The following is a 13,978-nucleotide window of genomic DNA, read 5'->3' on the forward strand; positions in this document are numbered from 1 at the left end:
GACCAATTTAAAGCTGTAGGTTCCACAACAGAATAACCTCAATGTATGCTGAGCTAAGTATGATTAACAGGAGAGCTGGCTATTTTTCTAGGTCTTTTTTTTTTTCTTTTGAGACAGAGTTTCACTCTTGTTGCTCAGGCTGGAGTGCAATGGTATGACCTTGGCTCACTGCAACCTCTGCGTCCTGGGTTCAAACCATTATCTTGCTTCAGCATCCCAAGTAGCTGGGATTACAGGCATGCACCACCATGCCCGGCTCATTTTGTATTTTAGTAGAGACGGGGTTTCTCCATGTTGGTCAGGCCGGTCTCAAACTCCTGACTTCAGATCATCTGCCCACCTTGGCCTCCCAAAGTGCTGGGATTACAGGTATGAGGCACCGTGCCTGACCTATGTTTCTAGGTCTTTAAACAACCCTGGGTCAGATATAACGTTTGCTAAAATATCTCAAGTCTGCCACGGTTTGAATCATATACCTATCAAATTTGCAGAAACTTTTTATTTCATTTTATTTATTTTTCTGAGACAGGGTCTCACTCCATCTCCCAGGCTGGGGTGCAGTGGCCCAATCCCGGCTCATGGCAACCTCCATCTCCTGAGTCCAAGAGATTCTCCAGCCTCAGCCTTCTGAGCAGCTGGGACCACAGGCGTGCACCGCCACGCTGGGCTAATTTTTGTATTTTGTAATTTTGTTGTAGAGATGGGAGTCTCACCATGCTGGCCAGGCTGGTTTCTAACTCTCAACCTCAAGTGATAAGCCCGCCCCAGCCTCCCAAAGTGCCAGGACCACAGGCGTGAGCCACCACACCTGGCCCAGATTTGCAGAAACATTTTTAAAATGTGCAGTCCATTTCAGAGTCATGAGTATTTTCATTTTCATTATGTAGTTTTTATTTTAGACGAACATTATTATAAAAAAAAAGTTCACCTGGAATGAAATCCATTTAAAAAAAAACATAGCATCAGTATCAGTACACAGTTAATGAATTGGCTTAAACAAGATTAACCACGTGACAGGTCCACTTATCTGCAAGAGCTTTTCACATTAAGCCATTGGAGCAAAAATAAAATATGTTTAAACATGTACAGTAGGATAATTATATGTAAAAACTAGAGAGCTTCCATTAGGGGCATGATTTTCATCAGTTTATGGTATTTTGCATGAGAGGAACTGCAGTGTCAGCTGCAAACAAAATAAAACCCATCAGTAAGGCCACAGAAATGAACTACGAAATTCACATTTTTTAAAAAGGTAAGAAAGTGAAATAAGTTCTATTAGTTTCTTGGCACAAGAAATGCAATTGCATATGGCACACGCATTTCAAGAAATGAAGTATAATTTGAAAATATCCCTAAAATAATGGTTTGCTAATCTTTATTTCTCAACATTTCAGTCATTTAGATTTTTTCATAGTGAACATGACAGCCATTAATTTTATTAGTCTAAAAAAAAAAAAAAGACTGGTTCTACTCTAAAATTGTGCTAGAATTTGAAATTCTTTTAGCATATCCTGTCCGTCTAGGTCCCTCTATATCAAGGGATTTCATTTTTAGACATTCCTTTCTGCCTACCCCTGCGCTCCCTTTGGATGTAACAGGGGAAAAGGAATGTCTTTTCTGTTAAAAAAAAAAAAAAAAATTGAAGAAACGTGATTGCAGAAATGAGTGCTTAAAATTTACAGTAAGTAAACCAACATAATGAAATGTGGTTTTAAAATTTTAAGCTTAGAAGCTCATCTTTAAAGATTGAGAACTAAATTTGTAAAGGAATCTAAGTCACGAACTTGAAAAGAATGTCTGCTTAAATGTATCACTTACTGATCACAGGGAAAACTTTATAAGCCTTAATATAGACTCTCAGCATTCGGAACCTGTGTAATGGAGTTATAATCTCTTACTTAGAAACTTCTGCAAAAACGCATCTCTATTGCACAGCTAAATTAACGGAGACAGGGAGATAATACTTTTTTTAAGCTACTGGATATGACATGTATGCTCTATTCTAAGCTAGTAATTCCTACTTTTCTCAATGATGTCTTCAGTTCAAAACAAAACAGAATCTAAATTTTGTTAGATGCTTAAAGGCTGGCTCACTGTTTTTCTACCAGGTATTAGAATACTAATTAGCTAAATGAGGTATAATTAAAAAATAGTCCTTCAAAGTAAAGAGTAGTCTTCTGAAAATTTATAACAAAGACTGCACAAAATGTTTATGTAAATAGTAAGAAACCCTGCAGCACCTACTAACTGATGCACAGGTAGATTATTTTATCATAATCTGTCCGAAGTAAAATATAGCTAAAATAAGTTCCCAGTGAAACATTTTACAATCAATTGATTTACATGCTACTTAGTTACAGCACATTTTCACTGTCTGATACCCTCAGACTCTATTCGAAAGGTCTAGTCCAACCATTGTCAAAAATCAATACACTGATAATAAAGTGCAGCTACTGAACCACTAATACTGCTGCAAAAATCTTCATGTACCTTATCCATAAGACCACAAAAATGTTCACAAAAAACTAGATTTCTTCAGTTTCAGCAGGGAACAGACAATTATCTGTCATTAAATTCATCTACAAATAGAAAAAATAATGCACTGTATGTACATTATTAAGCAAAGTGGAATATTTATTGGGTCATTTTACCATGCAGAAAGTGAATTTCCTAAGGTCTTAGCTCAATGTATATACAATTTAGCAAAGCTAAATGTAAGAAAATAGCAAGGACAATTTATTTCTATATAACAGAGCATATACTCCCAATTTGCTGCTACTTCAAAGAGCACTTTTAGACTCTTCTAACTTTTACAGGCTCTTTCAAGTGAAGTTCATGGAGACTAGTTATTATAAGACAAAAGTTATACTAGTTAGTATAAGACAAAAGAAGAAGAAATACAACCAAATGAAAGCACTATGTTAAAAATAATAACAAAAGCTAACCACAGAATATGTCAGTTTTGGTTTGCAGACAACCCCTGAGATTATATAAACCAAAGTGTTAAGACACCAAATAGTCAGAGGTAAATTACTAAGAGAATTACATTCATACATGGTGTCATAGCACTTGTCTTTTAGAAAGTACTTTGTTACCATCCAGAAAGCTTAACTGCTTGGATTTTTTTCAGGAAATAGTAAATATAAGATGTTCCTAAAAAATTATGTTTTCCTTTTGAAAATGTATTTAATTTTAAGACAGTAGAATTACAATCAACTTTCAATGACAGAACTACTAATTATACTAGAACAGCAATGGATGACTTTTAAGCCTATAGGTAATTACAAAAAAAAAAAAAAATTACAGAGGCTGAAATTTGTCAACAAGTTAGTATGTCTATTAAAAATAGCTTGGGAATATTTGCAGCTGCTAAATTCTTCCATATTTTCAAATAAGTATGAAAGATTGACTGGTCCAAGCATTCTAATGCCACATCTTAATTTGAAGAGAATTCTCTGTGGTAATAAGCAATCCCTTTCTGCTTCCATCTCCTGTTCCTATCCAGCATGATAGTAGTCTTTGTGAAGCAAAACAGGTATACCAGGAAGAATAATGAACAGAATTCATTTCCCTCATCCCCTCTGTATCATCCCTCGCTGTGTTATGACACTGAAGGCTAGAGTAACAGCAATGACACAGTGATCTGAATTTGGCACGTAAATTAACACTAAATACCTTGCGATGGTTTCATCTACAAAAAGTATACCAGTACCAGTGTTTGTTGAAAAAGGCAACTAAGCTTTTGGTTGGCTTTAGCCCGAATGACTGGACTAAGTTCTATAACAATGAACTAAACAGATGGAACTGGGTTCTACACATTCAACAACAGCTGTTTTAAAACTGAAACCTTGGTCCTATTTTCTCTAATGAAAAGACTTTTCCTAGAGGCGGCACTAGGTCTAAGTACTTTTATTTCTAAAAATACCCCCTAAATAAAAACAACCAAAAATCATTATTTTCACCATTACCAAGAGCTAGCTCTATTAAATTTGTATCAACAAGTTAATGTCCCTCTCTACAGGTAAGCTTTCTACAAACTAACATCTACAACGTCTTGTTACACACACTAACATCTACCTAACTCTTATTAACTTTTGTAGACAGGGATTATGGTAGGAATTTGGTATTACAACTAAACCAGTCAGCTAAGGAATGAAGCTAGGAAAAAATATATTACATATCCATATTGACAGAAGCACAGTTAAATGCTGAACTAAAACTCTAAATGGTATATCTCTCAGCCCACATAAAATTTCAGCTCAAGAAGTTCACAGATAGAAACAGATAATAATGTTCAACTATGTTGTCAGTTTTAAGTAACTGAATGATTACAGTAAGTCAAACATGAGAAAGAATAGCAAATACAAACCCCAAGGAAAAATGAGATTGTGATTATTTCCTGATGCAGTTTCTATAGATTAGGCAGAGGTAATCATTTTAAAAAGTGATTCATTCAGCTACCCAGACTCTGGCAAATAGGTCAGGGATGAGGCAAAGCTCTTAATAATCTGAAGAAATAAAGAAATTGTGGCTTTTGATGACTAGATGGGTATTTCAGTAAATTTTAAAAATGCATTTAATGATTTTTATTTAAGAAAAAGCCCTTAAATAAATGCTACCAAGGCAGTAATATTTGACCTTATGAACCAGACCAAATACCCTTTAATTTTAGTATATTAACCTCTGCTCTAAATGCTCTGCTTTTAACATCACCAAATTACAAATTTTCCCAGAACTTCATGACACAAAAGTGTGCAAATATGAGTCTAAGATTGTGCTGAAATAGGGAAAGGATAACTAACACTGATGTGCACAGTAAAAAAGAAAGGTAACAGCTTCTGCAACAGGTAATAAAACAAGGAAAAAACGAGTTAGGTCCTGCATGTGTCTCCACTTCATTGCTTCCATGTTTGAAAAAAGGAGCCTGTTCTTTTGCTAGGCCATGAGGCTGGAATCCACTTGGCATTCTGTGTCGAGAGGTCTAAGTTCAGTGGTGCTCTCAGCAGCAGCCAGGAGGTGTGATTCTGAGGCTGGGTGACCTGTGCTTTCAGAGAAGCAGGAAAGGGCCCTCTAGGTGTGCTGCAGTCTCTCAGAAAGAGTTCATCAAAGTAGCGAGCAACGAAAGAAACTGGTCTTCTTTGATCGGTTTTCTGTTATTTTCACTGGTCCACCTGCTCCTGCTGAATTGCTGTCATTCTGAAAAATAGAAGATAAAGTTACTAAGGAAATAAAAGTTTCATGGTTTGACCTCAGTTACCAAAAAAAATTTAAATAACTAACCAGATCATGTGAAATGTGTATTCTAGTGAAATGTGTATTCTCTCGAGTATTTTATTAGAAAGGGAACTACTTAAGCACCAATGCTGTCTTTTTCTTTGGAAATGGTGAATTAAAAAGAGGAAAATCCCCTTATGATAGCAGCTTTTATATCAATAATATATTAGATAGGAAGCTTCTATTTCTGGTTCCAATGGAGTGTACAGTTTCAAAGATAATGAAGGAAACAATGTTAAGATACTGACATAGAAAATTCTGTTAGAGGTAAGAAAAATGAGTAGTATATAGCATGCAATTATACTAAGGACTCAGGACAAAAAAAACCTTTCAAGGCTGTCTTAATAATTTGCCACTGAGACAGTTTCAAATTTAAGCAAACTTTAGCAATTTCAAGGTCATAGTTATGTAGATATAAATATCTGTCACATGAAAACTGAACTGGATAACTTGATGGCAAAAATATAATTTATGCTATTATTATTTTCATTATTTTGATCAAAATTCAATTAAAGATCACTTAAACAGCCAGATGAAAGAACTGACACAGCTGCAGTTCAGAAATAAGAATCCTCAACAAACAGAACTAAGAATCAGAGTTCAACCAAATGAGTACTTGAGTCAGGAAAAAACTGAGTTTTATGTGAATATATTATAATTAGATCTATCCTTTTCATCAAATGGCAAATAAAGAGCATAATGGAAATAAAAATTATAAGTGATACAAACCATTTTTCTGTTGAGTTTTGTCATTATATCTCGTGCAAGTGTAAAAAATGCCTGTAGGTAAAACAAAACATTTTAATTATTATATATTCACTATATATATTTATTCCCTTTCCCCCATAGATGGGGTCTTGCTAGGTTGCCCTGGTGGATTGGGACTCCTGGGCTCAAGCAATCCTCCCACCTCAGTCTCCTGAGTAGCTGGGACTACAGGTGTGAGCCACCAGCCTAACTTATTTTAAAATAGAAATACATAATTGTTTATTATTTCAGTATAAATATACCACTTTAAAGTTTTACATTAAGAAAATAACAATTGTAATCATAGTTAGCACGTGTTTACTCTTTTGAGATTGTATCATAAACATTTTCCAATGTTATCAAACTATCATTCATTCATCAAATATTTTCTTCATGTGATATAATATCTATCACAATAACACACTTGTTGAGTCACGAGTAACTTCCTCAGTACACCAAAAACAGGACGGAAGCTCTGTCTAAGCTACCCCATGACCCTAGAGCAGGGCACAGTGCTGATCCAGGAGATGCCGAGTATCTGGTATAATGAGTGAAAGAATAATTATGTATTATCCTATAGTTCTAAAATCTGTCTTCACAAAAATCTCTACTTTTTCTTTCTGACCTTTTCTTTCAAATTGCTCTCACTTTTGTACCTGAATATGTATAATCTTCTGTGTCTGAACACTCCAAAATCCCAACAGTTCCTGGAGCTCTCAGGTAAATTCCCTACCGTAGAAGTCAGTTCAAATAGAAGCAGGGCAAATCTGATTAATCTTGGTGATAATTTATCCATAATGTCTCTTGATACAAACCAAGTATTTTTTAAACCCATCATCAATTTATTTTTCTACAAAGCCAAGAACTGTTAAAGAGTCTTCATTTATCTCCATGCTAAACCCACTGTTACGTCAGCCTCTTTGTTCCCAACACTGATCCCCAAACATTGTTCACAAAAAGGATTATTTCCAATCCAAACAAATAAAAAAATATGACAACTACTATTATTACTCATTGTCAGTGCCTCACTGTCAAACTCGTCACCTATGAGTTTACACTGATTAAAAGCTCTGGCAAAGTTGCTGCCATCTGTATGCCTGGCTAGAATAAGCAGGTCAGGCAGCTCCCAGTATGAATCTATACTGCTGCAAATGATAGGATTTCATTCTTTTTTATGGCTGAATAGTATTCCATTGGGTATATATATCACATTTTCTTTGTCCATTCATCCACTGATGGACACCTAGGTTGATATACTGATTTCCTTTCTTTTGGGTAAATACCCACCAGTAGTGAGACTGCTGGATCATATGGTAGTTCTATTTTTAGTTTTCTGACTGTTCTCCATAGTGGCTGTACTAATTTACATTCCTACCCACAGTATATGAGAGTTTCCCTTTCTCTACATCCTTTCTAGCATTTGTTATTGCCTATCTCTTTGATAAAAGCCATTTTAACTGGGGCGAGATGGTAGCTCACTGTAGTTTTGATATGCATTGCCCTGATGATTAGTGATGTTGGGCATTTTTTCATATACCTGCTGGCCATTTGTCTTCTTTTGAGAAATGTCTATTCAGATCTTTTGCTCATTTTTAACTTGGACTATTTCTGATGGCGGGAAATCCTTTTGTAGCAAGCAGAGGGAAGCATTTTTCTGCTTATCTAAGCTTGTGTAAATAAATCAGTAGAGGCTTCCTGTTTCCTAACACCCACTGGCCAACCTAAACAAATAACTGTTATTTAAAACAAGGAAAAGGTTCTGATCAGTATCTACTGGCTAATAAAGTCATGTGGGTCTCAATTTTTAACCATTAAGTTATGATGAACAGTGAGTAACCTAGGAAATTAAATGTTTATGAGACCATCAATATTATTAAGAGAATTACATGTATTAACACATATCACATGTAAATTAAGTGTATTATTTTTATGATCACTTGAAAAAAATGTTTTTATAAAAAAGACAATATCGGGCTGGGCATGGGGGCTGACGCCTGGAATCCCAGCACTTTGGGAGGCCGAGGTGGGTGGATCACGAGGTCAGGAGATCGAGACCATCCTGGCCATGGTGAAACCTTGTCTCTACTAAAATACAAAAAAAATCAGCCAGGTGTGATGGCGTGTGCCCGTAGTTTCAGCTACTTGGGAAGCTGAGGCAGGGGAATTGCTTGAACCTGGGAGACGGAGGTTGTAGTGAGCAGAGATCATGCCACTGTACTCCAGCCTGGCAACAGAGCAAGACTCCATCTCAAAAAAAAAAAAAAAAAAAAAATCAGGCCAGGCATGGTGGTTCACGCCTGTAATCCCAGTACTTCGGGAGGCTGAGGCGGGTGGATCACCTGAGGTCAAGAGTTTGAGACCAGCCTGGCCAACATGGTGAAATCCATTGCTATTAAAAATACAAAAATGGCCAGGTGTGGTAGCTCACGCCTGTAATCCCAGCACTTTGGGAGGCCATGGCAGGTGGATCATGAGGTCAAGAGATCAAGACCATCCTGGCCAACACAGTGAAACCCCGTCTCTACTAAAAATACAAAAATCAGCGGGGCGTGGTGGCACATGCCTGTATTCCCAGCTACTCAGGAGGCTGAGACAGGAGAATTGCTTGAACCTGGGAGGCAGAGGTTGCAGTGAGCCAAGATCCTGCCACTGCACTCCAGCCTGGCGCCTGGTGACACAGCAAGACTCTGTCTCAAAACAAACAAACAAACAAACAAAAATTAGCCAGGCATGGTGGCATGTTCCTAATCCCAGCTACTCAAGAGGCTGAGGCAGGAGAACTGCTTGAACCCAGGAGGCGGAGGTTGCAGTGAACCAAGATCATGCCACTGCACTTCAGTAGAGTGAGAGTCTATCTCAAAAAAAAAAAAAAAAAAAAAAGAGAGAGAGAGACAAAAGAAAGTATCAACAGTTCTTCTTTTCGTGAAGAAAATCTATTCTTTCTTTCCTTCTCTCTCTCAACAGTTCTTTTTGGTGAAGAAAACCTTTTCTTTCTTTCCTTTCTACTCTCTCTTTCTCTCCCTTTTCTTTCTTTCTCTTTCTTTCCTTTCTTTCTCTCCTTCCTTCCTTCCCTCCCTCCCTTCTCTCTTTGTCTCTCTCTCTCTCTCCTGGGATACATGTGCAGAACATGCAGGTTTCTCACATAGGTATACATGTGCCATGGGGGTTTGCTGCACCCATCAACTGATCATCTACATTAAGTATTGAAGAAAATCTATTCTTGTAAGACTTTAGATGGTTTGGTTTTCCTTAACAGCTAACTTAGTGAAAATTTATTAAAGCCACTGTCTGATAAACACGCTTTCTTGTTTCTACTAAATGCCACTATGTTAACAATTTATTGTGCTTAACCTACCTCAAATGTGTATACTAAGGGAATGTGTCCAATAAACTTAACACTTTAACTCTCCCTTGAGAGTGTACAGCCCTGAAAGTGATTTAACTCTTGTGCTGCAGGCATACGGGATGACGTGAATGAGCACAGCACACTGGTTGGTCTTCTAGTCCAGGATTTCCAGCTGCCCAAACAAAGCAAACCTGAACTTCTATCTTCTATCCTGTGAATCTTAACTGCACAATCTAATATAACCCAGATGGAGGCTTATGCTAGAAATTCAACAACCAGCGTCTACATAAAAATCAGAAGCACAAAAGTGTACAGAGTGGAGGTGGGTCAACAAAAGGCATTCAATAGGTCAGAAAATGCCAAGCCTTTGAGAGCTGTTTGAACACAGGCCCCTAAGAAGCAGTGCTGCTCCGTAACAAGTCACCAAACGCTTCCTTCTTACCTCTTCTACATTTGTACTGGATTTTGCACTTGTCTCCAAGAATTTAATCCCATAGTCAATTGCTAGCTGAAAGGCAAATAGAAATATTTCAGTTTAGCAAAAGATGCTTGAACATACAATGCATTTATATTTCTTAGGTTTTTCAAAGTCCCAAAGGTAGGATATCTATTTCAGAATTCCTGTGGTTCTCAAATTTCTTCGTTTTCTTCTACTGCATTTGGAATTTAATAATTTAACATAATCATCATAAGAAAGATGGCACAACTTCCATTTAAAACATAATTTAAGGCTGGACACGGTGGCTCACAGCTGTAATCCCAGCACTTTGGGAGGCCGAGGTGGGCAGATCTCCAGGTCAAGAGATCAAGACCATCCTGGCTGACACAGTGAAACCCCGTCTCTACTAAAAATACAAAAAATTAGTCAGGCATGGTGGCATGTGGCTGTAGTCCCAGCTACTCAGGAGGCTGGGGCAGGAGAATCGCTTGAACCCGGGAGGTGGAGGTTGGAGTGAGCCAAGATTGCACCACTGCATTCCAGCCTGGGTGACAGAAAGGGACTCCATCTCAAAAATAAATAAATAAATAAATAAATAAAATAAAATAAAATAATAATTTCAGTATTTATCTTTTTTTTTCTTTTTTTGTACTTTCAGTTCTCTAATATGGGATAAATACCCACCCTCCCAAGGCAGGAGAATAGGGTCTGGAGGCAGGGAACCTAAGGCCAATTCACACTGACTTCCTACAACTAAATAAAAAGAAAAGCCCCAGCCTTCCATGCCCAAGTAACAAAAGAACAGGGGGTACTCCCTTTTGCAACCTCCTCCCCTTTTCTGCCTCACAGATGAAAAATGTAAAGTACCTCTGATTGGTCCCCTCCCACAACCAATCAGAGTTTCTGTGCAGGGTATAACCTTGTAACTTCATTTCATCCTCTGATTGGACGTGGAGGGCAACCAATCAGACTGGTCATGAGCCACTACTTCATTTACATAGGGTGTAAGCCAAGTTACCCACGGGAAATTTCTAAAGGGTATTTAAACACCAGAAAATTCTGTAACCAGTGCTCTTAAGCTGCTTGCTCGAGCCCACTCCCATACTGTGGAGTGTACTTTCATTTCAATAAATCTGTGCTTTTTTTGGGCTTCATTCTTTCATTGCTTGGTTTGTGTGTTTTGTCCAATTCTTTGCTCAAAATGCCAAGAACCTGGATGACTCATAGTCAAGACCCTCCATTGGTAACACTACCATTATTTTGGGATTCATTCATTCCTTTTATCTGCTCCCAAAGTATAATTCTCCAGCAGTTACTATACTGACTTTTAGGCCAAGTGCAGTGGCTCACGCCTGTAATCCCAACAGTTTGGGAGGCCAAGGCGGGCAGATCACCTGAGGTCAGGAGTTAAGAGACCAGCTTGGCCAACATGGTTAAACCCCGTCCCTACTAAAAAAAAAAAAAACAAAAATTAGCCAGGTGTGGCAGCAGGCGTCTATAGTCCCAGCTACTCAGGAGGCTGAGACAAGAGAATCACTTGAACCAGGGAGGTGGAGGCTGCAGTGAGCCGAGATGGTGCCTTTGCACTCCAGCCTGGGTGGCAAGAGTGAAACTCCGTCTCAAATGAAAAACAAAAAACTGTATTGACTTTCAATGATTTTTTTTTCTTTTAATAAATGAGTTCAGAATAGAACAAAAGCTTAAATACTAAAGTATTCATACTTTGATTTCTATTGATTGAGACAAATTGTTAACTCTTAGATAGTCCTCAAAAAGTTCCTAGTTCATTTACAACACTAAAATTAAGTGAATGTTTTTAGGGGAAAAATGTTTGCATCAAAAGTTCAGTCAGATTGAAAAACAAAATGTGGCCGGGCACGGTGTCTCACACCTGTAATCCCAGCACTTTGGGAGGCCGGGGCAGGTAGATTGCTTGAGGCCAGGAGTTCAAGGCCAGCCTGGCCAACATGGCAAAACCTTGTCTCTACTAAAAATACAAAAATTAGCCAGGTGTGGTGGCACATGCTTATAATCTCAGCTTCTCGGAGGCTGAGGCACAAGAATTGCTTGAATCCAGGAGGTAGAGGTTGCAGTGAGCTGAGATTTTGCCACTGCACTCCAACATGGGCAAAAGAACAAGACTCTGTCTCAAAAAAAAGAAAAAAAGAAAGAAAAGAAAATTCATTTTGCATGTATGATTTTTTTTAAAGGCTAAAGCAAAATTCCAAGACTTAAAAAGTGGAGCTTCTAAGTCAATTTCGAATCTGCCACAGAAGTAAATATGTGTACAAAATACTCTTCTGTTTTACAGGACACAAAAGAGAGAAATGCCCATAAGCAGTGTATAAATGACATCCATACCCTCATCAGTTACAAGGAATTTATCCATAAAACCTAAAACTAATGTGTAGTAAAATATTCTTAAGGAAAAAAATGAATTGGAAAACGATTACCGTTTAAACGTCACTTATCCTATAACTAGTTTTTTTTCAAAAAGAATGAATTACTTTAACTTCAAAAATGGGCATTTTCACACAAATCTGGAAGAAAGAGCATGAACTCTAAGCTGCAGGAATCTAAGAAAGGACCAATTTGTATCTCCCAGAACACATTAGCAAATTCTTTAGGAATGAGTCATGACCAAGCAGTATAGGGAGCTGGATCTCGAATGCTAATTCACACCATTCAAGTATGGATTACATCTCTTTGTTGTTGATATCCAATTTAAAAGGATTAAAACACAGACTAAAAAAAAAAAACTTAAATCAATAATTAAATAATATGAAGAAAAGAAATGCTTAATGTGAGTAGATTCCAACCTTTATCCATTCCATTCACATTTACCTTCTCCCCTCTTTCTTTTGACACTTGTCTTTTGTCATTCATATCACATTTGTTACCCAGGATCATTCTTTCAACATCGGAAGAGGCATGCTGCAGGGAGAAAATAGCATGCTATAAAAACAGCCTGAGAAAAACCCGTTACTTAATAGACAAATCCGACCTGTCAGAAACACATGAATTTAATAAGACAAATAATGTTTCACTCACACAGGCCTAATTCAGAGAAAAGTTTAAAGATGGGAGGAGGGGCAAAGCTATAGCACAAGAGCCCTCACAGAGCCTGTGCAAACCTTCTCCCCGAGGTTTGGAAAGAAGGTCGAACAAACACAAGTAAAGCTTATGGTGATCTAATGACAAAATTTCCAAATATTTGTTTGGGTCAAAGAAGTACAAAAACTTGGTACTGAGTGAACCAGTGGAGAAGGTATTCTGGATTCTGAACTATTTAAAAAAGAAATTCATGTAGGTTAATAGAAACGTGTACAAAATTATTTCAGAGTCAAATTTCTTTCTTAACTGACAAAGACATTAAAAAAATCTTAATACCAATTATCCTGGAATTAAAACAATTTCAAACATCCAAGATGGAGAAAATGTCAGAAGGGCAAAAAGTTGCCAGTTAGTAAAGAGATACTGTTGCTAACCAAACAGCATGGTGGGATAGAGGCTGGGAACCAGATGTTTTAATCCTGATTTTTTAGAGACTGGGCTTCTCCATGCTGAATGTTGGTCAGGCTGGTCTCAAACTCCTGACCTCAGGTGATCCACCAGCCCCGGCCTCCCAAAGTGCTGGGATTACAGGCGAGAGCCACTGAGCCTAGCCAGTTCTCCGTTTTAAAGGCTATATGAGCACAGGCAAATAACTCCTTTCTGGTCCCAGTTTCTTCATGTGTAAAATGTGATCTAGGATTAAACTGTTTCCCATATCTGGCCAAAGCTTAAAATCTTGTGGCATTACTTCTCTGTCCCTCTGCCTCCCAGTAGTAACACTGGCAGCACCAGAGATTTATGGCACTCTTCAGAGAGAGAGGTGTCCAACTTGCCCATGGCCTGCTTCTACGCAGCTGAGCTGCCTTGCAGAGACAGAGGAACCTTTTACAAGCACCCAGCAGGACTCTTGTCCAATGTCACCATTCTCTTTCTGCACATACCTCTTCAATGTTTCTGATCCAATTTTTAATATTGTCAAAGGATTTTTCATTTGTGATGTCATAGACCAGCATAATGCCCTAGAAGGGGGAAAAATGTTTATTTAGTACTTTATATATTTATAGTATATAATGTCAATGTACTCCTACCCTTTTGTTTGTCCTTTTTTTTTTTTTTTT

At 37.7% G+C, this 13,978-nt stretch overlaps 1 protein-coding gene across 1 annotated transcript in view; it reads right to left on the reverse strand.

Moving 5' to 3' along the window:
• Positions 1 to 867: 867 nt before the first annotated feature.
• Positions 868 to 13,978, reverse strand: part of RAB8B (RAB8B, member RAS oncogene family) — an 80,853-nt gene continuing 67,742 nt past the window's right edge. Inside the window, exons 4-8 of the mRNA XM_032297222.1 lie at positions 13,802 to 13,879; positions 12,651 to 12,740; positions 9,810 to 9,875; positions 6,004 to 6,054; positions 868 to 5,196 (exon numbers count right to left, since the gene is read on the reverse strand). Coding sequence (XP_032153113.1) covers positions 5,104 to 5,196; positions 6,004 to 6,054; positions 9,810 to 9,875; positions 12,651 to 12,740; positions 13,802 to 13,879 — 378 coding nt within the window. The 3' untranslated portion in view covers positions 868 to 5,103. The remainder of the gene's footprint in view (positions 5,197 to 6,003; positions 6,055 to 9,809; positions 9,876 to 12,650; positions 12,741 to 13,801; positions 13,880 to 13,978) is intronic.

This window comes from Sapajus apella, unplaced genomic scaffold (genome assembly GCF_009761245.1).
Source record: "Sapajus apella isolate SASKATOON/1434 unplaced genomic scaffold, GSC_monkey_1.0 scaffold37, whole genome shotgun sequence".
Taxonomy (NCBI): domain Eukaryota; kingdom Metazoa; phylum Chordata; class Mammalia; order Primates; family Cebidae; genus Sapajus; species Sapajus apella.